Genomic DNA, 25,679 nt, shown 5'->3' with positions numbered 1-25,679 from the left:
CTGTGCACAAACTTATCTCGTGCCCTCATTGGTCATTTGCGCGTTCGTGTGTGTTGGAGGAGGGGCTCTGTGAGGAAGTAGCAGATTTCTTCCGGCTGTGTATTTTCAAATTCTAGCGCACTCGAGCTGGTTTCTCCAAAATGACCTACCCCACCTATAATCGAAATATTCTGTTATGTTCAAAAGGTTTTTTATTATGATGTTTCGATTCATTTGAAACAGACCGTTCAACAAAAGGATACCCAAAAAATGTAGTTTCATTTAAATATTGGATTGTTCTCTCTTAGTAAGATCCCATTTTCATTACAATGGTGGTCTTACCTTGACTTGAAGATGAAGTCCATGCTCTCTTTCTGGACAACAATCTCTATTGCTTTTTTGTAAAAGTCCTCCTTATCTTCCTGTAGCTTGAAAAGTTTAGTTTGTTGTTTGCGTCTACCGTCTCTACGTAGAATAACAGCAACAAGAACCTGTGGGCTCACGTGCTCCCCCTTCAGTGCGGCAGAGGTTATGGCTGCCTCCCCTGGTGCTTTTTCTATGCCGTTGTATGATGAGACCAGCAAGCCTAAATATCATATATACTTGAAATAAGTTCTTTAGAGACTATGGATGGCAAGGATACACGCTGCAAATACAAAACGCTGCAGATACAAAACGCTGCAGATACAAAACGCTGCAGATACAAAACGCTGCAAATACAAAACGCTACAAATACAAAACGCTGCAGATACAAAACGCTGCAGATACAAAACGCTGCAGATACAAAACGCTACAAATACAAAACGCTGCAGATACAAAACGCTGAAGATACAAAACGCTGCAGATACAAAACGCTGCATTTACAAAACGCTGCAGATACAAAACGCTGCATTTACAAAACGCTGCAGATACAAAACGCTACAAATACAAAACGCTGCATTTACAAAACGCTGCAGATACAAAACGCTACAAATACAAAACGCTGCATTTACAAAACGCTACACATACAAAACGCTGCATTTACAAAACGCTGCAGATACAAAACGCTACAAATACAAAACGCTGCATTTACAAAACGCTACAAATACAAAACGCTGCAGATACAAAACGCTACAAATACAAAACGCTGCAGATACAAAACGCTGCAGATACAAAACGCTGCAAATACAAAACGCTACAAATACAAAACGCTGCAGATACAAAACGCTGCAGATACAAAATGCTGCAGATACAAAACGCTACAAATACAAAACGCTGCAGATACAAAACGCTGAAGATACAAAATGCTGCAGATACAAAACGCTGCATTTACAAAACGCTGCAGATACAAAACGCTACAAATACAAAACGCTGCATTTACAAAACGCTGCAGATACAAAACGCTACAAATACAAAACGCTGCATTTACAAAATGCTACAAATACAAAACGCTGCATTTACAAAACGCTGCAGATACAAAACGCTACAAATACAAAACGCTGCATTTACAAAACGCTACAAATACAAAACGCTGCAGATACAAAACGCTACAAATACAAAACGCTGCAGATACAAAACGCTACAAATACAAAACGCTGCATTTACAAAACGCTACAAATACAAAACGCTACAGATACAAAACGCTGCAGATACAAAACGCTACAAATACAAAACGCTGCAGATACAAAACGCTACAAATACAAAACGCTGCATTTACAAAACGCTACAAATACAAAACGCTGTATACATAGGTGATAACAGAATACAGGTGATAACAGGCTGTATATACAGGTGATATATATATATATATATATAGAGGTATAAAGGTTGTTTTCTTGTTACAGGAGAACGAGTACGACGTGGCTGAACTCACTGAGGCTCTGCTGCTCATTAAAGTAAGAGATAAATGTTTTTATATATTCCAGAAAAACTTCAAAATGTCTGATGTGAAAGTGATGTTTTTCGTAAAGATACAAAGGTTTCTCGTTATGGCTTTTCTTTGTGTTTCCTGACCCTTTAATCATCACCTCCCCAGAAGCGTAAATCTAATGGGGAGCTGGGCTTCCTGCAGGAGGGGGTGCAGGAGGAGCAGGATGAGGTACAGGAGCTGAGAGCCGCTCACGCTGAGACCATCCAGGAGCTGCAGAAGACCCGCAGCCTGCTGAGCATGGAGAGCAGCATCTGCAGGGACTACAAGGTGACTCTCATATATCCAGGTCTACAGGTCCTCACACCAGCAGCAGACTGCCTCTGTCCTCCTGGTTGTGGGTTGATCCTGTAGTTCTTCAGGTGTTAGATGTAAATGGTCTCCAAAGGTTAAAATATGTGTGTTCCCTCCAGATGGAGTTTCTCTCCCACATCCCAATCTCAGAATTCTGATTCTTTTCTGGAAATCTCAATATTCTGACTATTTTCAGAATATATAAAAATGTTGACTTTTTTCTAAATTCTTCAGATTTTGAGATTTCTTTGAAAAAGATCTGAATTTTGAGATTTTTGTGAAAAAGTCAGAAATGTGCAAATTTCCAAAATAAGCCATAATTTCAGATACAAATCAAAAATGTTAGATTTTCATCGAACAATCTGAATGTTTAGGAAAAAGTGTTACTACAGGGACTTCAAGGTGACTCTCATATTCAGGTGTACTTTAGAACAGTTCTTCACAACAGCAGCATCCTTCCACATCCCAATCTCAGAATTCTGACTTTTTCCTGAAAATCACAATATTTTGGCTTATTTCTGAAAATAAAAAATGTCTGACTTTTTATGAAAGTTAGGAGATTTTTGGGATTTTAAGAAAAGTCTTTTTTGAGATTTTCAGGAAAAAGTCAGAATTTTGAGATTTCCAGGAGAAAGTCAGAATTTTGAGATTTTCAGAGAAAATACAGAATTTTGTGTTTTTAAGAAAAAATTCCCAAATTTGAGAAAAGTTAGAATTTTGAGATTTGCAGAAGAGTCAGAATTTTTGGAAAAAAGTCATACTTTGAGGAAAAAGTGTAAGTCAGAATTATCAGAAAAGTGAGAATTGTGAGATTTTGGAAATTTTTGAAAAGTTGTGATGTTTCCTCAGGTGGAGCTGCAGGCGGTGCTGCAAAAGATGGAGGCTGATGGAGGAGGTTTTGCGCAGCAGCTTCAGCAACAGGCCGCGCTGCTGGATACCCGCGCTGCCAGGATCAAGAAGCTGGAAGGTAGATATGAATAGTTTGGTTCCAAAACGCGATAAACGCCACTTTTGAAAAAAAGAGTTCCCGCCAAAATTAGTATTGTATTTCGTCGGTATTGAAAAGTCAATATTCAATTTTACGCAAAACGCGATATCCGCCGTGTTATTGTGTCCTGTTTTCTCACTTTCTTTCCAAACAGCGACAAACGCCAGTCTCCTTTCTCTATAGAATGCGATACATCCGCTCAACCAATCACAGAGCACCATTCCACGCAGTGTAAACAGTAATGGCGGCGCCCTGAATGCACCCGGCATTCTACCGGCTTTTGTCATCTACTTACAAACATATATAATTTATTTTGTACTATACAGACCATGTATTTCTCCGTGTGAATGTGGTGCACTTTTGCTAAATGACAAAGTGCTCGTGTTACCGCCCTTACATGCTAAACTCTTATTGCACTTTTGGTAACGAGCATTGTCCACATCGAGACGGGTAAAGTTTAACCACACCTAGGAGCGCATTCTGTCCGCCATCTCATCCGTATGTGTGTGTGTGTGTGTGTTTGTGTTGCATGCATGTAGCAGCCCTGTGTGTGTGTGTGTGTGTGTGTGTGTGTGTGTGTGTGTGTGTGTGTGGTGTGTGTGTGTGTGTGTGTGTGTGTGTGTGTGTGTGTGTGTGTGTGTGTGTGTGTGTGTGTGTGTGTGTGTGTGTGTGTGTGTGTGTGTGTGTGTGTGTGTGTGTGTGTGTGTGTGTGTGTGTGTGTGTGTGTGTGTGTGTGTGTGTGTGTGTTGCTGCAATACATTTTGTATTGATCTATTGTCTCTAACCTGTCTCTAACCCGTCTCTAACCCGTCTCTAAACTGTCTCTAACCTGTCTGTAACCCGTCTCTAACCTGTCTCTAACCCGTCTCTAACCCGACTCTAACCCGTCTCTAACCCCTCTCCAACCCGACTCCAACCCGACTCTAACCCGACTCTAAGCCGTCTCTAACCCGTCTCTAACCCCTCTCCAACCCGACTCCAACCCGACTCTAACCCGTCTCCAACCCGTCTCCAACCCGTCTCTAACCCGTCTCTAACCCGTCTCTAACCCGTCTCTAACCCGACTCTAACCCGTCTCTAACCCGTCTCTAACCCGTCTCCAACCCGACTCCAACCCGACTCCAACCCGACTCTAAGCCGTCTCTAACCCGTCTCCAACCCGTCTCCAACCCGACTCCAACCCGTCTCTAACCCGTCTCTAACCCGTCTCTAAACTGTCTCTAACCCGTCTCTAACCCGTCTCTAACCCGTCTCTAACCCGACTCTAAGCCGTCTCTAACCCGTCTCTAACCCGTCTCTAACCCGTCTCCAACCCGACTCCAACCCGTCTCCAACCCGTCTCTAACCCGACTCTAACCCGTCTCTAACCCGTCTCTAACCCTACTCCAACCCGTCTCTAACCCGTCTCTAACCCGACTCTAAGCCGTCTCTAACCTGTCTCTAACCCGACTCTAACCCGTCTCTAACCCGACTCCAACCCGTCTCTAACCCGACTCTAACCCGTCTCTAACCCGTCTCTAACCCGTCTCCAACCCGACTCCAACCCGTCTCTAACCCGACTCCAACCCGTCTCTAACCCGACTCTAACCTGTCTCTAACCCGACTCCAACCCGTCTCTAACCCGTCTCTAACCCGACTCCAACCCGTCTCTAACCCGACTCTAACCCGTCTCTAACCCGACTCTAACCCGTCTCTAACCCGACTCCAACCCGTCTCTAACCCGACTCTAACCCGTCTCTAACCCGTCTCCAACCCGTCTCCAACCCGTCTCTAACCCGTCTCTAACCCGTCTCTAACCCGTCTCCAACCCGTCTCCAACCCGTCTCTAACCCGTCTCTAACCCGTCTCCAACCCGTCTCCAACCCGTCTCCAACCCGACTCTAACCCGTCTCTAACCCGTCTCTAACCCGTCTCTAACCCGTCTCCAACCCGTCTCTAACCCGTCTCTAACCCGACTCTAACCCGTCTCTAACCCGTCTCTAACCCGTTTCTAACCCGTCTCCAACCCGTCTCTAACCCGTCTCTAACCCGTCTCCCACCCGTCTCCAACCCGACTCTAACCCGACTCTAACCCGTCTCTAACCCGTCTTTAACCCGTCTCTAACCCGTCTCTAACCCGTCTCTAACCCGTCTCTAACCCGTCTCTAACCCGACTCTAACCCGTCCTTAACCCGTCTCTAACCCGTCTCTAACCCGTCTCTAACCCGACTCTAACCCGACTCTAACCCGTCTCTAACCCGTCTTTAACCCGACTCTAACCCGTCTCTAACCCGTCTCTAACCCGTCTCTAACCCGTCTCTAACCCGACTCTAACCCGTCCTTAACCCGTCTCTAACCCGTCTCTAACCCGTCTCTAACCCGACTCTAACCCGACTCTAACCCGTCTCTAACCCGTCTTTAACCCGACTCTAACCCGTCTCTAACCCGTCTCCAACCCGTCTCCAACCCGTCTCTAACCCGTCTCTAACCTGTCTCTAACCCGACTCTAACCCGTCCTTAACCCGTCTCTAACCCGTCTCTAACCCGTCTCTAACCCGACTCTAACCCGTCCTTAACCCGTCTCTAACCCGACTCCAACCCGTCTCTAACCCGTCTCTAACCCGTCTCTAACCTGTCTCTAACCCGACTCTAACCCGTCTTTAACCCGTCTCTAACCCGTCTCTAACCCGTCTCTAACCCGACTCTAACCTGTCTCTAACCCGACTCTAACCCGTCTCTAACCCGTCTCCAACCCGTCTCTAACCCGACTCTAACCCATCTCCAACCCGACTCCAACCCGTCTCTAACCCGACTCTAACCCGTCTCTAACCCGTCTCTAACCCGTCTCCAACCCGTCTCTAACCCGTCTCTAACCCGTCTCCAACCCGTCTCTAACCCGTCTCTAACCCGACTCTAACCCGCCTCTAACCCGTCTCTAACCCGTCTCTAACCCGTCTCCAACCCGTCTCTAACCTGTCTCTAACCCGACTCTAACCCGTCTCTAACCCGTCTCCAACCCGTCTCTAACCCGTCTCTAACCCGACTCTAACCCGTCTCTAACCTCTCTCCAACCCGTCTCTAACCTATCTGTTTCTCCTCAGCTCAGCTCAGAGACGTGGCCTACGGCAGCAAAGCAGCGCCACCCTCCCCCCTCGACGGCCCTGATGAAGAGGAGGATGAAGAGGAGGATGATGAGGAGCTGCTGCAGCGGGGGGAGAACCTGTTGGAGCTGCAGCTGCTGGGAGCCTCCCTGTCTTCCTCCGCCCTGCAGGAGGCTCTGGGGGACCAGGATCCCTCCATCTCCTCCACCTTCTGCACCTTCTGCACCTACAGCTTCCACCTGTCGGAGCTGCATTGCACGCCGCTGGCCTCGGGCTCCATGCCGCACTACGGCTTCACCTCCCGCTTCGTGGTGAGCGTGGACGAGGGCTTCCTGCAGTACCTGAGGCGCGGGGCGGTGAAGGTGGAGCTGCACCAGGCGCTGGGCGTGGACTGGAGGACGCTGGCCGGAGCAAAGATCCCCCTGCAGGGGCTCCTGGAGGCGGAGGGGGCGCTGCAGGGGAGCGCACCTCTACTAGGTGAGTCAAATACCAAGACTGAATCAACTCAAATGGGATGTTTTCTGAGAGGAGATCAGAATCAGGTTTATTACCAGGGGCGTCATTTATAACGCCGTGCGTAGGATTCACGTGGGAAGGTTGCTCACGTAGTAAAAAGCAAAAAAATAGGTACAGACATTTTCCGATTCACCAAACACTGCGTACCGGCGAGGAAAGTGCGTACTCCACTTCCTACGCCTGTTTCCCTTTATACATCACGATCCACTCGAAATGCGGCGCAGCTTTTGCGGGCTTCACGTAACGCCCGTATCGGCCTATAAATAGTCAAAGAAACGCCCTTTCATCCATTCATTCATTCTTTCATTCATTCTTTCATTCATTCATTCTTTTATTCATTCATTCCTTCATTCATTCTTTCATTCATTCTTTCATTCATTCATTCTTTTATTCATTCATTCATTCATTCCTTCATTCATTCATTCATTCATTCATTCTTTCATTCATTCATTCATTCATTCATTCTTTCATTCATTCATTCATTCATTCTTTCATTCATTCTTTCATTCATTCATTCATTCATTCTTTCATTCATTCATTCATTCATTCTTTCATTCATTCTTTCATTCATTCATTCATTCATTCTTTCATTCATTCATTCATTCATTCTTTCATTCATTCTTTCATTCATTCATTCTTTTATTCATTCATTCATTCATTCCTTCATTCATTCTTTCATTCATTCTTTCATTCATTCATTCTTTTATTCATTCATTCATTCATTCCTTCATTCATTCATTCATTCTTTCATTCATTCTTTCATTCATTCATTCATTCATTCATTCATTCTTTCATTCATTCATTCTTTCATTCTTTCATTCATTCATTCTTTCATTCATTCATTCATTCATTCATTCATTCATTCATTCTTTCATTCATTCTTTCATTCATTCATTCATTCATTCTTTCATTCATTCTTTCATTCATTCATTCATTCTTTCTTTCATTCATTCATTCATTCATTCTTTCATTCTTTCATTCATTCATTCATTCATTCATTCATTCATTCATTCATTCATTCATTCATTCATTCATTCTTTCTTTCTTTCTTTCTTTCTTTCTTTCTTCTTCTTTCTTTCTTTCTTTCTTTCATTCATTCATTCATTCATTCATTCATTCATTCATTCATTCTGGCTGACTGCATGGAGAAGATCGCAGGAAATGACGACAGCTAAAAAAGACATCTCACACCGTGTCTGGTTCTTTTGGGGAGGTGGAGATAAATCATATTGTTTGGTGGATGCAGTTTGAACCAGAGTAGCAGCATGGAGGTCGGATCGTCACCAACATAAATAAATAAGTGGTCCGAAAAAGGTTCATGACAAAATAAATACACATAGCCTTCCTCAGGCAGTGTGTTTGTACCGGGGACAGGAGACCCCCCCCCCCCCCCGAATTATGTTTTTGTATTTGGTGGTTTGTGTTCCAGCTGTCGATCAGCTGTGCGCAGCGTCTCCACTGCAGCCTGTGCATCTCATCCCCCCCCCCCCCCCCCCCCCCCCTCCGCAGAAACTCTATATCCACCAGTTAAAGGAAATACAACTAATGTGTTGTGTTATATCAGCTGTTCAGTTTACCATCTGGTGCTCTTAGTTTCCATACCTCCTGTTTAAACATGTATTAAACATATATAAAACCATGCTGATCATGAAAACATTTCATAACATGAACACAACATATTCCAGGTGGTTTTAAATAACACATCCGTATTTATTTATTTCTCCAGTTATGTGTTTGTGTGCTCTGAGGAGTCTCAAACAGGCGTTTGTTAAATCATTTTGAGATTGGCTTTAATCAATATTTGAAAATGAATTCTTCATATCTGATAAATGAGAGGTAACATTTTATTGATGGTATTATTTCCACATCTCTCCATCCTTCCTTCTGCCAACGGGGTCTCAGTTTCTCGTCCCTCCCGTTGTTGTGCTTAGTGCGTACGCATGGGTTAGAGTTTGCGTGGAGGACCGCACGTTTCCCCGTCAAGTTAGTATTTTATAAATCGCAAACATTGCGTAGAAACTGACGTACGCCATTTTTTTAGCGTATATCCCTTTATACATGAGGCCCCTGGTGAGTGGACACAGGAATCTGACTTGGTGTCGTGGTGCGTACATAAAATTAAGACAAAAATGATAAACACAGAACTATTTTAAGAAAACTAAAATAACATTAGAAACATTTCCATTGAAATGGAATTGGAATAAAATATGTGCTGTAAAAAGATATTGTGTGCTCTATATTGTGGCTGAGGTTCAGGGTCAGTGGGGGGCCGGGCCTTGTTGATGGGGCCGGTAGCGGAGGGGTCTGATCACTCATGCTAAGCTAGCACTCACAGTGACGTCCCACAGACAGGAGACTGTTCTCTACTGGTTTCTACATCGAACAGCGCTAACACCTGCTGCTCCCTGTTCTCAGGGAGGGGGAAGGAGACCCGGAGCTTCGGTTCTCTGGAGTACCGGCTGAGGCTGAGGGTCCCGATGAAGGAGACCCTGCGTCTGCACCGAGACCAGCTGAGTGCAGACCAGCTGAGCGCAGACCAGCTGAGTGCAGACCAGCTGAGCGCAGACCAGCTGAGCGCAGACCCCCAGGTACAGTTGAAATTTCAGGATATTGAGACTTTGAGATAAAATAAGAATTTTTTGCTTTTTGGAAAAAAGTCAGAAATTTGACGATTCAAAAACGTTCCTCTCTAAAGCCGTACAGTTTGTCTCTCTCTCTCTAAAGCCGTACAGTTTGTCTCTCTCTCTCTAAAGCTGTACAGTTTGTCTCTCTCTCTCTAAAGCCATACAGTTTGTCTCTCTCTCTAAAGCCATACAGTTTGTCTCTCTCTCTCTAAAGCCATACAGTTTGTCTCTCTCTCTCTAAAGCCGTACAGTTTGTCTCTCTCTCTCTAAAGCCATACAGTTTGTCTCTCTCTCTAAAGCTGTACAGTTTGTCTCTCTCTCTCTAAAGCCATACAGTTTGTCTCTCTCTCTCTAAAGTCATACAGTTTGTCTCTCTCTCTCTAAAGCCATACAGTTTGTCTCTCTCTCTCTAAAGCCATACAGTTTGTCTCTCTCTCTAAAGCCATACAGTTTGTCTCTCTCTCTCTAAAGCCATACAGTTTGTCTCTCTCTCTCTAAAGCCGTACAGTTTGTCTCTCTCTCTCTAAAGCTGTACAGTTTGTCTCTCTCTCTCTAAAGCTGTACAGTTTGTCTCTCTCTCTCTAAAGTCATACAGTTTGTCTCTCTCTCTCTAAAGTCATACAGTTTGTCTCTCTCTCTCTAAAGCCGTACAGTTTGTCTCTCTCTCTCTAAAGCTGTACAGTTTGTCTCTCTCTCTCTAAAGCCGTACAGTTTGTCTCTCTCTCTCTAAAGCCATACAGTTTGTCTCTCTCTCTCTAAAGCCATACAGTTTGTCTCTCTCTCTCTAAAGCTGTACAGTTTGTCTCTCTCTCTCTAAAGCCGTACAGTTTGTCTCTCTCTCTCTAAAGCTGTACAGTTTGTCTCTCTCTCTCTAAAGCCGTACAGTTTGTCTCTCTCTCTCTAAAGCCATACAGTTTGTCTCTCTCTCTCTAAAGCCATACAGTTTGTCTCTCTCTCTCTAAAGCCATACAGTTTGTCTCTCTCTCTCTAAAGCCGTACAGTTTGTCTCTCTCTCTCTAAAGCCATACAGTTTGTCTCTCTCTCTCTAAAGCCATACAGTTTGTCTCTCTCTCTCTAAAGCCATACAGTTTGTCTCTCTCTCTCTAAAGCCGTACAGTTTGTCTCTCTCTCTCTAAAGCCATACAGTTTGTCTCTCTCTCTCTAAAGCCATACAGTTTGTCTCTCTCTCTCTAAAGCCATACAGTTTGTCTCTCTCTCTCTAAAGCCGTACAGTTTGTCTCTCTCTCTCTAAAGCCATACAGTTTGTCTCTCTCTCTCTAAAGCTGTACAGTTTGTCTCTCTCTCTCTAAAGCCATACAGTTTGTCTCTCTCTCTCTAAAGCCATACAGTTTGTCTCTCTCTCTCTAAAGCCGTACAGTTTGTCTCTCTCTCTCTAAAGCCATACAGTTTGTCTCTCTCTCTCTAAAGCTGTACAGTTTGTCTCTCTCTCTAAAGCCATACAGTTTGTCTCTCTCTCTCTAAAGCCATACAGTTTGTCTCTCTCTCTCTAAAGCCATACAGTTTGTCTCTCTCTCTAAAGCCATACAGTTTGTCTCTCTCTCTCTAAAGCTGTACAGTTTGTCTCTCTCTCTCTAAAGCTGTACAGTTTGTCTCTCTCTCTCTAAAGCTGTACAGTTTGTCTCTCTCTCTCTAAAGCCATACAGTTTGTCTCTCTCTCTAAAGCCATACAGTTTGTCTCTCTCTCTCTAAAGCCATACAGTTTGTCTCTCTCTCTCTAAAGCCATACAGTTTGTCTCTCTCTCTCTAAAGCTGTACAGTTTGTCTCTCTCTCTAAAGCTGTACAGTTTGTCTCTCTCTCTCTAAAGCCATACAGTTTGTCTCTCTCTCTAAAGCTGTACAGTTTGTCTCTCTCTCTCTAAAGCTGTACAGTTTGTCTCTCTCTCTAAAGCTGTACAGTTTGTCTCTCTCTCTCTAAAGTCATACAGTTTGTCTCTCTCTCTCTAAACGTTGTTTCTCTGCAGAGGAACGAGCTCTGCGTGGCGGTGCAGCGCTGCACGGACCTGCAGAGCTCCAGCTCCTCCCCGCCCAGCCCGTACGTGGTCTACAAGTTCTACGAGTTCCCTGACCACCCCACGGCCACGGCCCCCCCCTGCTGGAGCCCCCGCCTGGAGGACCGGAGGCTCTTCCCTGTGCTGATGGACGCCAACCTGCACCGCTACCTGCAGAGCGAGGAACTGCTGCTCTACGTATTCGACTACAACGAGCAGCGCATGGACACCTACCTGGGGAAGACCCGGGTCCCTCTGCTGCCCCTGAGCCGGGACCAGGGGGTCTCCGGTCAGAACTCACTTTCTGCTCTTAGTTAAAGAGAACTCTGATTCTAACGTGGCTAACACTCAGGCATGAAAATCACTCACCTTTCGGCGAAATTCGCCGTTTTGAAACCAAAATAGGTGACCTACGTGAATCGTGTAGATTCGATGAGAAAATATTTAAGGGGGGGGGGTAGGTTCAGAGGCCGTAATGGTACGCACCGTTGGGTGACGAGTGGAAGACGAGACCCAATCACTGCTGCTGAGAGAGTCTCTCAGCAGCAGTGATTGGGTCTCGTCTTCCACGGTGCGTACCGTTACGGCCTCTAGTGATGTGTCGGTCGCGAACGAGCCGACTCAAAGAGCGAACGACGGGAGCCGGCTGAAAGAGCGAACGACGGGAGCCGGCTCAAAGAGCGAACGAGCCGGTTCTTTTTTTTTTTTGCGGAGGGATCTAGATCGGCATGAAGGCACATTATGCAATGTGCACATTATCCCGCTCATCATACGGCCACATTCTCAACAAAGTAACGTTATGACTCCCAATATTAATTGAAATGCTTTTATGGATTTAGAAAATGATTTTATTGATTTAAAAAATAGTTGTATGTATTTATTTAAATTGACATGCATCCGCTAAGAAAAATAGTCCGTTGTTACCGTTTGAACTGTAGCAACGGCAGGAACTGCTTCCATAGCGCTTTTGAGGAGCTTTTTGATTACAGATTTGAAAACATCGTTGCTTGCGTTAAAAGTAGCTCAATTCATGATGTCAAACCTTGGAAAGTATCTAGATATCCCTGCCCTGATGCCAAGTAAATATCAACTGAATATGTGTCGCCGTTTGATGTCTATGTCTGGACCGCTGCGTAAAAGGAGGGTTTCTGCCCCGTTGCTTCTCTTCTTACTTCTATAAGAATAAAACACGGAGGAGGGAGATCTCTTTTTCTCCCCCTCTTCTGAGAGCCCAGCAGCTGATCTCAGAGCACGCTCCCCTCTCCTGCAGGGGGGCGTGGTCCGCTGCAGGGGGCGTGCTCAGCTGCAGGGGGGCGTGGTCAGCTGCAGCTCACAGAATCGGCCTTTTCTTTAAATATAATTTTAAAATGTCGATACAATAGCCCCTTTTTTAAAATAGTTTTTATAGGTGTTGCTATCTGTTTTGTGTAGCGTGGTTCTACAAGCAAGTCAGTGCATTCATTGGGTGGTATCAGAGAGTTACAAGGGTCTGTCAATGCAAACAAAACATTTGGCCTCAGCAAATCATTTATATTAAACATGTCATTTGTACTTTTGAATACTTCAGTACAAAGGATGTATTGAGTAATACTGAAAAGTGTTTAATGTTTTGATAATGCTGGAAACACCTATATTGTGTGTTTTAGTCTATCTTTGCCAATAAAATGTTTTAAAATCTGAATTACATAACATTGTATTGGCTGTCAGTCATGATGGAAGAGAAGACAGTTAAGTTACAGCATGTCCACCATCTGCATTAAGCCCTGACCACATAGTGCCTCGTATACTGTAAATGTTAGACCCAGTGACAGGCTGGCATGTCTTGCATGGTACTTAGTAAGGAGGCCATAATATGTTTGACTCATGGCTGAAGTTAGGTTTCTCCAGCTCTCCCCAGGTTGGCAAAAAAATGCATCTCAAAATGCATCAGATGCTTTGAAATATGGAATATTCAAAATTCCGGGGGAGCACGCCCCCGGACCCCCCAAGAGGGATAATATCCTTCTCACCTTTTTCACCCCTGACCCGCTTTCATGCCTGAACACTAAATGTGACCACCGATTAAGAGAACTCTGATGCTAAAGTGAGCTTGTGTTTGTCCTCAGGGCTGTTTGAGCTGAGAGACCCCTCTGGTCTCCCCTCCGGACATATCGAGGTGACGCTGCAGTGGAGCTCCTCCTACCTTCCTCCTCCAGAGAGCAGACCTCCAGAGAGCAGACCTCCAGAGAGCAGACCTCCAGAGAGCAGACCTCCAGAGAGCAGACCTCCAGAGGAAGAGGAGGAAGTTGGAGACATGGAAAAGGCTCAGCAGGAGGAGGAGACACTTCCTCCCCCCTCCCCCATCTCCCTCCCGAAGGTCTATGCATCTAAGGTCAGCAGAGAGATCAAATCTCTCGTTTATATTATTGTCTGTCTGCAGCTCATAGAGTCCTGCTGTGAACCTGGACACGTTGAGACCCCAAAGTGTTCTGATAGAAATATAGAGCAGGGTCTCCAGCTCATAGAAACTGCTGGATGCTGACCTGCAGGTGTTTGGACAATTGCACAGTTAGCCTCAGTTCATTAGCATGTGGACAATAGTTCAAATGGCTTGGCCAATTTTGGAAGGATGCTTTATGGTTATTGAGGATGCTGAATCAATTTCTGACTTTTTCAGGATCAAACATGTAAGTTTTAAACAGAAAGTGTCCACATCGAGCGGCACAGTCTGGGGAAGAGCCGGGACGCTAATACGGAAGTGCCTCAAACTGCAGTTCATCTAGTGGCCAGTAGGAGCAGTCTGCAGAAGGGAGCAATTTCCATAGACCCCCATGTTAAAATGCCCAACTTTACAGCACGGCTAGCTCCAGCCGGCGTCCCGGAGCTAGCCCCCTGCGGCTCCGTTAGGTCCGGGCGGTGGAGTGCGTCTTTTCTTAACGTGTGAATGACAAGCATTAAGAATAACAAAACATAGCTAGTTCTCTAGCAGATTGTCTCATTGATTATGAATGTAACGTTTATATAGGGGAACTACACTGTTAGCAGTAACTTGGTATGCACGTATTTCATGTTAGCTTAGCTTCTTAGCCTGAGCTAGCTCTGTTTACCTCCAGTTCGGAGGCAGCAGGTCCCGCCTCGGCTCCGCCTCTTTGTCCTTATTTGGAGCAGGCGGGATTAGACTCTGACGTCGCTGTCGAGCCGTTAGTGGCCGACTCCGCCTACTAAGGGCTTCTCGGCAACTCTGCATAATCCTATGGGTGACGTCACGGACCCTACGTCCATTTATATATACAGTCTATGGTCCACATCTGTCCTCTCCGTGGGCTGTTCTAATGAGAAAGATTTAGGCGACCCTGGATCGTCTGTATTGGACAGATTGCTGTTTGATTTGAGGTAAGAATGATCATCTAGGTCTCTCTGTATCCAATGGTCCCAACACCACTCACGGTAGTCACCATCAGCCAAGACATGTTTTGACTTTGGTCCATATAGACTTTTACACCTGCTGTCCCCCTGTACTGTATACCTGCTGTCCCCCTGTACTGTATACCTGCTGTCCCCCTGTACTGTATACCTGCTGTCCCCCTGTACTGTATACCTGCTGTATACCTGCTGTCCCCCTGTACTGTATACCTGCTGTCCCCCTGTACTGTATACCTGCTGTCCCCCTGTACTGTATACCTGCTGTCCCCCTGCACTGTATACCTGCTGTCCCTCTGTACTGTATACCTGCTGTCCCCCTGTGCTGTATACCTGCTGTCCCCCTGCACTGTATACCTGCTGTCCCTCTGTACTGTATACCTGCTGTCCCTCTGTACTGTATACCTGCTGTATACCTGCTGTCCCCCTGTACTGTATACCTGCTGTCCCCCTGCACTGTATACCTGCTGTCCCCCTGTGCTGTATACCTGCTGTCCCCCTGCACTGTATACCTGCTGTCCCCCTGTGCTGTAACCTGTCCTCGCTGTGGGACTAATAAAGTACTTCTGATTCCTCCATCAGGCCCCGCTGCCCAAACTCAGGCTGAGGACACGACTAAAGGACGGACCACCGGCCAAAAAGGTCTCCTTCATAGATCCCTCTGGTATAGAACAGGTGAGACATAGATCCCTGTGGTATAGAACAGCTGAGACATAGATCCCTGTGGTATAGAACAGGTGAGACATAGATCCCTGTGGTATAGAACAGGTGAGACATAGATCCCTGTGGTATAGAACAGCTGAGACATAGATCCCTGTGGTATAGAACAGGTGAGACATAGATCCCTGTGGTACAGAACAGGTGAGACATAGATCCCTGTGATACAGAACAGGTGAGACATAGATCCCTGTGGTATAGAACAGGTGAGAGAGATCCCTGTGGTATAGAACAGGTGAGACATAGATCCCTGTGGTATAGAACAGGTGAGACATAGATCCCTGTGGTATAGAACAGCTGAGACATAGATCCCTGTGGTATAGAACAGGTGAGACATAGATCCCTGTGGTATAGAACAGGTGAGACATAGATCCCTGTGGTATAGAACAGGTGAGACATAGATCCCTGTGGTATAGAACAGCTGAGACATAGATCCCTGTGGTATAGAACAGGTGAGACATAGATCCCTGTGGTACAGAACAGGTGAGACATAGATCCCTGTGATACAGAACAGGTGAGACAGATCCCTGTGGTATAGAACAGGTGAGACATAGATCCCTGTGGTATAGAACAGGTGAGACATAGATCCCTGTGGTATAGAACAGGTGAGACATAGATCCCTGTGGTATAGAACAGGTGAGACATAGATCCCTCTGGTATAGAACAGGTGAGACATAGATCCCTGTGGTATAGAACAGGTGAGACATAGATCCCTGTGGTATAGAACAGGTGAGACATAGATCCCTCTGGTATAGAACAGGTGAGACATAGATCCCTCTGGTATAGAACAGGTGAGACATAGATCCCTCTGGTATAGAACAGGTGAGACATAGATCCCTGTGATATAGAACAGGTGAGACATAGATCCCTGTGGTATAGAACAGCTGAGACATAGATCCCTGTGGTATAGAACAGCTGAGACATAGATTCCTGTGGTATAGAACAGGTGAGACATAGATCCCTGTGGTATAGAACAGGTGAGACATAGATCCCTCTGGTACAGAACAGGTGAGACATAGATCCCTGTGATACAGAACAGGTGAGACATAGATCCCTGTGGTATAGAACAGGTGAGACATAGATCCCTGTGATACAGAACAGGTGAGACATAGATCCCTGTGGTATAGAACAGGTGAGACATAGATCCCTGTGGTATAGAACAGGTGAGACATAGATCCCTGTGGTATAGAACAGGTGAGACATAGATCCCTGTGGTATAGAACAGGTGAGACATAGATCCCTGTGGTATAGAACAGGTGAGACATAGATCCCTGTGGTATAGAACAGGTGAGACATAGATCCCTCTGGTATAGAACAGGTGAGACATAGATCCCTGTGATACAGAACAGGTGAGACATAGATCCCTGTGGTATAGAACAGGTGAGACATAGATCCCTGTGGTATAGAACAGGTGAGACATAGATCCCTGTGGTATAGAACAGGTGAGACATAGATCCCTCTGGTATAGAACAGGTGAGACATAGATCCCTCTGGTATAGAACAGGTGAGACATAGATCCCTGTGGTATAGAACAGGTGAGACATAGATCCCTGTGGTATAGAACAGGTGAGACATAGATCCCTGTGGTACAGAACAGGTGAGACATAGATCCCTGTGGTATAGAACAGGTGAGTCTCCTCAATAGCTGATGTGTTTTAAACCAGTCTCTGTGAAACTCCATGTGTTCTGTGTCTGCAGGTTTTGTCAGCAGCGACTCCACCTGCAGAAGAAGAGGAGGAGAAAGAGGAGGAAGAGGAGGAGGAGTCTCATGTGTCGGAGGGTCAGCTGGTCCCAGTCAGCTCCCAGTCCCTCTCCTCTGACTCTGAGATGTCGGAGGAGACCCTGCAGGGTGAGGAAGTGATGACGGGACGTTAGATAGTGCTTCACCTTCAGACTGATGTTTCAGAGTAGTTCTAATGTCTAGAGAGACTGTGTAGGCCTGGGGCCAGTCAGACTGATGTTTCAGAGTAGTTCTAATGTCTAGAGAGACTGTGTAGGCCTGGGGACAGTCAGACTGATGTTTCAGAGTAGTTCTAATGTCTAGAGAGACTGTGTAGACCTGGGGCCAGTCAGACTGATGTTTCAGAGTAGTTCTAATGTCTAGAGAGACTGTGTAGACCTGGGGCCAGTCAGACTGATGTTTCAGAGTAGTTCTAATGTCTAGAGAGACTGTGTAGGTCTGGGGCCAGTCAGACTGATGTTTCAGAGTAGTTCTAATGTCTAGAGAGACTGTGTAGGCCTGGGGCCAGTCAGACTGATGTTTCAGAGTAGTTCTAATGTCTAGAGAGACTGTGTAGGCCTGGGGCCAGTCAGACTGATGTTTCAGAGTAGTTCTAATGTCTAGAGAGACTGTGTAGGTCTGGGGCCAGTCAGACTGATGTTTCAGAGTAGTTCTAGTGTCTAGAGAGACTGTGTAGCCCTGGGGCCAGTCAGACTGATGTTTCAGAGTAGTTCTAATGTCTAGAGACACTGTGTAGGCCTGGGGCCAGTCAGACTGATGTTTCAGAGTAGTTCTAATGTCTAGAGAGACTGTGTAGGTCTGGGGCCAGTCAGACTGATGTTTCAGAGTAGTTCTAATGTCTAGAGACACTGTGTAGGCCTGGGGCCAGTCAGACTGATGTTTCAGAGTAGTTCTAATGTCTAGAGAGACTGTGTAGCCCTGGGGCCAGTCAGACTGATGTTTCAGAGTAGTTCTAATGTCTAGAGAGACTGTGTAGGCCTGGGGCCAGTCAGACTGATGTTTCAGAGTAGTTCTAATGTCTAGAGAGACTGTGTAGGCCTGGGGCCAGTCAGACTGATGTTTCAGAGTAGTTCTAATGTCTAGAGAGACTGTGTAGGCCTGGGGCCAGTCAGACTGATGTTTCAGAGTAGTTCTAATGTCTAGAGAGACTGTGTAGGTCTGGGGCCAGTCAGACTGATGTTTCAGAGTAGTTCTAATGTCTAGAGAGACTGTGTAGGTCTGGGGCCAGTCAGACTGATGTTTCAGAGTAGTTCTAATGTCTAGAGAGACTGTGTAGGTCTGGGGCCAGTCAGACTGATGTTTCAGAGTAGTTCTAATGTCTAGAGAGACTGTGTAGGCCTGGGGCCAGTCAGACTGATGTTTCAGAGTAGTTCTAATGTCTAGAGAGACTGTGTAGGTCTGGGGCCAGTCAGACTGATGTTTCAGAGTAGTTCTAATGTCTAGAGAGACTGTGTAGGTCTGGGGCCAGTCAGACTGATGTTTCAGAGTAGTTCTAATGTCTAGAGAGACTGTGTAGGCCCGGGGCCAGTCAGACTGATGTTTCAGAGTAGTTCTAATGTCTAGAGAGACTGTGTAGGCCTGGGGCCAGTCAGACTGATGTTTCAGAGTAGTTCTAATGTCTAGAGAGACTGTGTAGGCCTGGGGCCAGTCAGACTGATGTTTCAGAGTAGTTCTAATGTCTAGAGACACTGTGTAGGCCTGGGGCCAGTCAGACTGATGTTTCAGAGTAGTTCTAATGTCTAGAGAGACTGTGTAGGTCTGGGGCCAGTCAGACTGATGTTTCAGAGTAGTTCTAATGTCTAGAGACACTGTGTAGACCTGGGGCCAGTTAGACTGATGTTTCAGAGTAGTTCTAATGTCTAGAGAGACTGTGTAGGCCTGGGGCCAGTCAGACTGATGTTTCAGAGTAGTTCTAATGTCTAGAGAGACTGTGTAGGTCTGGGGCCAGTCAGACTGATGTTTCAGAGTAGTTCTAATGTCTAGAGAGACTGTGTAGGCCCGGGGCCAGTCAGACTGATGTTTCAGAGTAGTTCTAATGTCTAGAGAGACTGTGTAGACCTGGGGCCAGTCAGACTGATGTTTCAGAGTAGTTCTAATGTCTAGAGACACTGTGTAGGCCTGGGGCCAGTCAGACTGATGTTTCAGAGTAGTTCTAATGTCTAGAGACACTGTGTAGACCTGGGGCCAGCCAGACTGATGTTAGGAACCAGTAACACATAAACTAAATGACTCTCCTCTGGAACTGGTGTTTGGTCCAGGTCTTTAGTGAACCACCAGGCACACAGGAACTACAGGACATACTTATGTTTATTTATGTTTACTGTATATGTATGTAAGGAGGGATGATGTGCAGCGTTACTGACGAGGAGGTCTTGATCAGCTGATGTTCCTCTGTGCAGATGCTGCTCCAGAGGAGGAGTCCAGTGATGACTGCATCGTGGGAGGGGGCAGCGTGGGGAGGAAGGTGTGTGTGTGTGTGTGCGTGTGCGTGCGTGCGTGCGTGCGTGCGTGCGTGCGCGCGCGTGCGTGAGAGTGAGTGTGTGTGTGTCTTGTCTTTTTCTGATTTAGACAATGACAATAAAATGAAAGTTATACCATTGATCTTGCTGCTATGTAATCCTTTGTGTGTGTGTGTGTGTGTGTGTGTGTGTGTGTGTGTGTGTGTGTGTGTGTGTGTGTGTGTGTGTGTGTGTAGGCCTCTGAGCGCCTGCGGGTGGAGGTGGTGTCTCTGAGCTTGTCTCCGGGGTCTCGGGTGTGTTTGGACCGCAGCCTTCAGCGTCTCTTCGTAGAGTTCAGTCTGCTGGACCTCCCCACAGAAGAGACGCCGCTGTCCCTCCCCAAGCCTCCCCCAGGGAGCAGCATCAACTTCAACTACAGCAAGGGTGAGAGCAGAGAGAGAGGGGGAGCCCTGCTAACAGCTAACCGTGCTAACGTTAACAGCTGTAATGTTAAAGAGGCCTGATTCTGCTTACTGCAGTGTGTTCTATCGTGCATGGTAATGGTCTGCAGGGGCTTCCATCCCTGTGTTCCCTTCAGGGGGAGGTTCTCTCACCAGTGTGTGTCTGCAGTGTGTGTTCAGTGTGTGTGTCTACAGTGTGTGTTCAGTGTGTGTGTGTGTGTGTGTGTGTGTGTGTATTCAGTGTGTGTGTGTCTAAAGTGTGTGTTCAGTGTGAGTTTCCTGTTGCAGTGGTTCCTGTGGATGCCCAGCAGCACAGGTTGAGGCGGCACCTGCTGAGGGGGGTCCTGAAGGGAAGACTGCCCCACATGGAGAGGTGAGAAAACACTTCATCTAGCTCTAAGGAGAGTCCACGGCTGAAGAGTTCCGACAGGACACCAGTGAGGCATGCTCTCAGTCACCTCTGTGTGTGTGTGTGTGTGTGTGTGTGTGTGTGTGTGTGTGTGTGTGTGTGTGTGTGTGTGTGTGTGTGTGTGTGTGTGTGTGTGTGTGTGTGTGTGTGTGTGTGTGTGTGTGTGTGTGGCTGTGTGTGTGTGTGTGTGTGTGTGTGTGTGTGTGTGTGTGTGTGTAGGATCCGGTTCACGGTGGTGAGCGAGCCCCCGGAGGAGGAGGAACAGGAAAGAGAGTGTGAGGAGGTCGGGGTCGCCTTCATCAGGATCCCCGAAATCACAGAGACACACAGCGAGCTGCTGGAGAGGAGGCTGCAGGGTACACACACACACACACACACACACACACATACACACACACACACACACACACACACACACACACACACACAGAAGTTTTGTAGAGGACACAGTGACTGTCTCTGAGGAGAATTCTCGCAGATTTCCAAATGAAAATACCTAAATAAACAGAAACACATCCAAAAGTCACCTACATGAGGCCTTAACTGTGGTGTGTGTGTGTGTGTGTGTGTGTGTGTGTGTGTGTGTGTGTGTGTGTGTGTGTGTGTGTGTGTGTGTGTGTGTGTGTGTGTGTGTGTGTGTGTGTGTGTGTGTGTGTGTGTGTGTGTGTGTAGTGTTGGACATGGAGAGGGAGGAGGTGGGCACGCTGACGGTTTCTGTGGAGGGACTGGAGGCTCTGCAGGCCATCATGGAGGAGGAAGAGGATGCTCAGTGAGGAAGAAGAGGAGGAGGAAGAGCAGCTCGTCATCATGAGGCGACAGCACAGACCGGTGTCAGTGGGTCAAACTGAAACTGGTTGTCTAGATTTGTAAATGTTTTTAATACGAAGAGAAAAGGAGTGTTTGTTTCTCAGTCAGATTTGTATCTTTGAAGGTCAATAAAATAAAATGAAAACCATGTTCCCTCTCCTGTAGTGTTTTGCGTGTGTGTGTGTGTGTGTGTGTGTGTGTGTGTGTGTGTGTGTGTGTGTGTGTGTGTGTGTGTGTGTGTGTGTGTGTGTGTGTGTGTGTGTGTGTGTGTGTGTGTGTGTGTGTGTGTGTGTGTAGTGTTGGACATGGAGAGGGAGGAGGTGGGCACGCTGACGGGAAAGGCTCATGGTGGCTGGTCCCAGGCCTGCACACAGTCTCATATCTCAAGCATCAGGCTCTTAGTTATATCTCTCACAGGCTCCGCCCTCTACTGGACTCTATGGGTACTACCCTCTATGCAAGCATTCACCTACTGAGATTTCTATAGAGGTAGCCTGCCTTGGGGCGGGCCGACCTGAATGCGCGCGCATCTCACCGCCTCCTGACTATCATCCCTTTCTCTTCCGCGAGCGGGCAACAACTGAAGCAGAGATAAGACGTTTGAAAGAAGAAGAAAGAGTTATCATTCCTCCAGGGAGTCGCCACTGCCTGTCCTTCGTGCCCTGACTTAAATAGCGGGCGCCGATCCCCTCCCCCTCTGCTTCGAGTATTTGGGGGACGAGGATATGGCCGAGGCGGAGCCATTCACGTTCGCCATTCCTTCCGGGTCCGGCGTGCATGGAAGTCCACCGCCTCTGCTTCTTGCCCATCCCCAGAGGAAGAAACACTCCCCGCCCCCTGCTGTGAACTCCAGTATAGGGAGCCAGCAGGTGGGCGTGTGTGTAACGGAGTTAAAAAATGTGTAGACATAATTATTAGTTATAAATTACGATGTATAATGGGTTGTGAATTTTATTTTTATGAGATTGTTTCCTTTTGATGTTTTTGAGCTATGTTTCTGGTGCGAACACTTTCCCGTTGCACATCTTTTTCTATTTCCTGTATATCATTTCCGCTTTCCCCTCACATTGAAGTGAGTGCTGCGGAGGGTAAGCTGTGCTGGGAGAGGTGTTACAAATCATTGCGGTTTTGTGTGATGGACCGGCTGTTTGGGTTGATGGAAGTGATGTGTGTTGTTGAGTGTTCACTTGGGTACCTTGTTGACCCGTTTCTGTTGGGTTTCCACCGTAGGAAATTGTATTTTTTTAGCGATATCTGAGGTGTGGTTTTGGCGGGAATTAGACGCGATTTGCGTAATCTTTTCTTTGTTTACATGTTAACCCTCCCTTTCATTTCTTTTGTAAAGATGTGCAGCGTGGATTCAAGGAGAATATTGTTTTTGTTCTCAGGTATGTTTGTATTTGTATTTTTGTGCGATTACTTAATAAGATTTTCTTGTTCATTTAAGAATTTCTTAATCTATAAATAAACTAGTATGTATGAATAAATACATGGGCTGCAGCACCCCCTAGCGGCAGGCGGTGCGGAGCTCCCCTGTCTGAATTATTATTTGACGGTTATTGCTGCTCCCGCTGTGCATAGTCTGTGTAATATGGAGCCAACAAATTCCACATTGTTGGTAAAATAATATTTTGCATCTTTGTAGTGTGTGGGCTCGTCTGTGGCGTCGCCTGGCCTGCCCCGAATGTTTTTTCAGGGACCTGCCCCTGGTGCTCGAGGCTCTGGTCTCAGAACCGTTTGAGCCTCTGGAGCTCTCCTCCCTGAAAGCATTGTCGTGGAAGACAGCTTTGCTTCTTGCCTTAACGTCAGCTGAGAGAGTGTCCGAGTTAACCGCTCTGTCGGTGCACCCGAGCTGTTTACTGACTCGGGGTGACCGGAGCGGCGCGACACTCAAACCGAACTCCTCCTTTGTGCTCAAGAGCCTAAGGAGTGCGTTCAGGTTGAGGGCTATTCAGTTAGGGGGTTTTAGTCTTCCCCCCCATGGTGGGGCCAGGGAAGCTAAACTGCACCTCCTCTGCCCGGTGCGTGCGCTAGCAAGTTAATTGGAGCGCACGGCTGCCCTTAGACGCACCGAACAGCTGTTCGTCTGCTTCGGGGGCGGGGTGATCGGGAAAGCTCTGTCCAAGAAACACCTGGCAGGTTGGCTCTGCGAGTGCATTGGACATGCCTACAGACAGGCGGGGAGAGCCCGCCCTACGGGGATTCGTGCGCACTCCACACGGGCTGTAGCCGTGTCAACAGCCTTATTCATCGTGTGAGTGTGGAGGATATATGCACAGCGGCGTCTTGGTCAACGCCAGGCCCCTTCATAAAGTTTTATCTCTTGGACATGTCTGTCTCTTTCTCCTCGTCTGTGCTTGCCGGGGCAACACAGGACTGGTGAGGAGGGGGGGGGGGGGCTGTGGGTCAGTAGGCGTCTGACCCCCTCCCCAGATGTAATGCGCCTTCGCCTCTTCCCGGGCCCTCTGAGGGGTCCCGGGATGGGCGAGGTGCGCGCTGGGCCCTTACAGGCCTCCACACTTTAGTCCACACACATTCTGCACGGGTCAGTGTTGAGTGTGGGGCATGGGCACTGGCTCTCTCCCTGTGATCCTTAGGGACTCAGGGAGGTAGGTGCACAGTGAGCCCATACAGGGCTGGCGGTTCTCCCTATCTGCCTATGGGCGGAGGGGGAGGGGCCCCCAGCACTGTTTTGTGAGCACACTTTCTGCGAGATAAGTGCAGCAGAGTGCGCTCTGTCAGCCGCAGCCCAGACTTCTCCACGGTCACAACCGGGTTAAAGGAGAATGTGGGTCTGACCAGAAAAGCTGGTCAGGGGCAGTAGGGTGGAATGATGTTGTTGGACGACAGTGCGCGTAAACATCAGGGCACTGTCTGTCCTATATCACTCGCTGAAGAGAGGTGTAGGATGATAGTCATGAGGCGAGGCCTCTTTTTACAAGGTGAGATGCGCGCGTATTCAGGTCGGCCCGCCCCAAGGCCAGCTACCTCTATAGAAATCTCAGTAGGTGAATGCTTGCATAGAGGGTAGTACCCATAGAGTCCAGTAGAGGGCTCCGCCTGTGTTAATATAACAAGGGTTACAATACGTAACCCAGCGTTTCAGTCCTCGTCCATTTGCAATGATTTTAGTGTTGGAATATATTTGTTGTATTATTATGTACAGGTGAAGGTAACAGGTCGTGGTCGCTGCTATCCTCCAAAGATGGAAGACTTGCCGTTGATGACGTCACATTCCCATTCCCTATTAGGCCTAAATATTTCACACGTGGCTTCATCTCCTCTTCCTCACACCTGATCTGTGTTTCATTAGAGCAGGGGTGGGGAACCTCCGGCCTCCGGGCCATATAAGGCCCGCGAGACAATTTGGTACGGCCCTCGAGTTAATTTATAAGAACACGCTAAAAAAGAAAAAAATTATGAAATCTAGACCGCAAAAAAATTAAACAAGCAAGTTCCTGTTTTTCCTGGCCAAGGTCAGGGTCCTTGAACACAACACGAGCCTAACGTGTCATCACGTGGTATGTGTCTCGACTGACAGGGGTGCAGTTCTGACGGAGAGCACCAGAACGCCACTCCAGCTCTTCAGAAATTGCAGCACCCATAAGGAGCTGTACACATGCTGCAGTTTCTGCGTGGCTGTGTCTTTAGTTGAAAGCCCAGTGGGCGATCTGTTCATCTGTCATACTGATCATACAGTCAATAACTTTGTTATTAGCATCTGGTTAGCTAGCTATGCTAACGAATATAAGAAGCTTTTTCTACAACCAGTGAGGTAAAGGCACATCTTTATATGATCATCATAGTTATAAAAAAATAAGAGAATAAGATAAACAGGTATAAAATACTATATGACAGTAAAAAAAAGTTGTTATTAATAAACAAGAATTCAGTTTGAAAGGGGAGTGATTTGTAAAATATCCATAAAGAAAAATAAATGTGCTTCCAGTTGTGTTTCATCTGGGTGTTGAGAGATGTATCCATAGATCTCTTCATGTTGCTCTCAAAGTTCACCAGATTGATGCTTTAACTTCAACATTTAAAACAAATCTTCCTGGGGGAGCATGCCCCCCACTTAAATAATGTTCACATGGATAGGAAACTAAACACATTTGCACACATCTTGTGTCCATATCTTTCTGTTTTGGTGTTCATTCCACACCGTGCACGTGCATGCATACGTGAGTCATGGTGAGATCTCTAGATTAAGAGGTTGCTTTTTCTTTGCACAGCATGAAATGAATGGGCTGTGATTTTAGTTTTTTTAAGCAGAGGTCAATAATTTGTACGGCCCTCTGAGGATGTTGTAAA

At 46.8% G+C, this 25,679-nt stretch overlaps 1 protein-coding gene across 3 annotated transcripts in view; it reads left to right on the top strand.

Moving 5' to 3' along the window:
* Positions 1-21,516, top strand: part of rpgrip1l (RPGRIP1 like) — a 63,452-nt gene extending 41,936 nt beyond the window's left edge. For all 3 annotated transcript variants that reach the window (XM_079681084.1, XM_079681082.1, XM_079681083.1), the window contains exons 12-25: positions 1,803-1,853; positions 1,994-2,155; positions 3,029-3,146; positions 6,248-6,724; positions 9,179-9,351; positions 11,370-11,685; positions 13,502-13,767; positions 15,378-15,470; positions 17,211-17,361; positions 19,653-19,717; positions 19,949-20,135; positions 20,441-20,525; positions 20,781-20,917; positions 21,234-21,516. In XM_079681084.1, the coding sequence (XP_079537210.1) occupies positions 1,803-1,853; positions 1,994-2,155; positions 3,029-3,146; positions 6,248-6,724; positions 9,179-9,351; positions 11,370-11,685; positions 13,502-13,767; positions 15,378-15,470; positions 17,211-17,361; positions 19,653-19,717; positions 19,949-20,135; positions 20,441-20,525; positions 20,781-20,917; positions 21,234-21,334 (2,382 nt within the window). In that variant the 3' untranslated portion in view covers positions 21,335-21,516. The remainder of the gene's footprint in view (positions 1-1,802; positions 1,854-1,993; positions 2,156-3,028; positions 3,147-6,247; positions 6,725-9,178; positions 9,352-11,369; positions 11,686-13,501; positions 13,768-15,377; positions 15,471-17,210; positions 17,362-19,652; positions 19,718-19,948; positions 20,136-20,440; positions 20,526-20,780; positions 20,918-21,233) is intronic.
* Positions 21,517-25,679: the final 4,163 nt, after the last annotated feature.

Source organism: Notothenia rossii (assembly GCF_949606895.1).
Source record: "Notothenia rossii genome assembly, chromosome: 5".
NCBI classification, from domain to species: Eukaryota; Metazoa; Chordata; class Actinopteri; order Perciformes; family Nototheniidae; genus Notothenia; species Notothenia rossii.
Note: the sequence above shows the minus strand (reverse complement) of the source record. Positions and strands in the feature narration are given on the sequence as shown.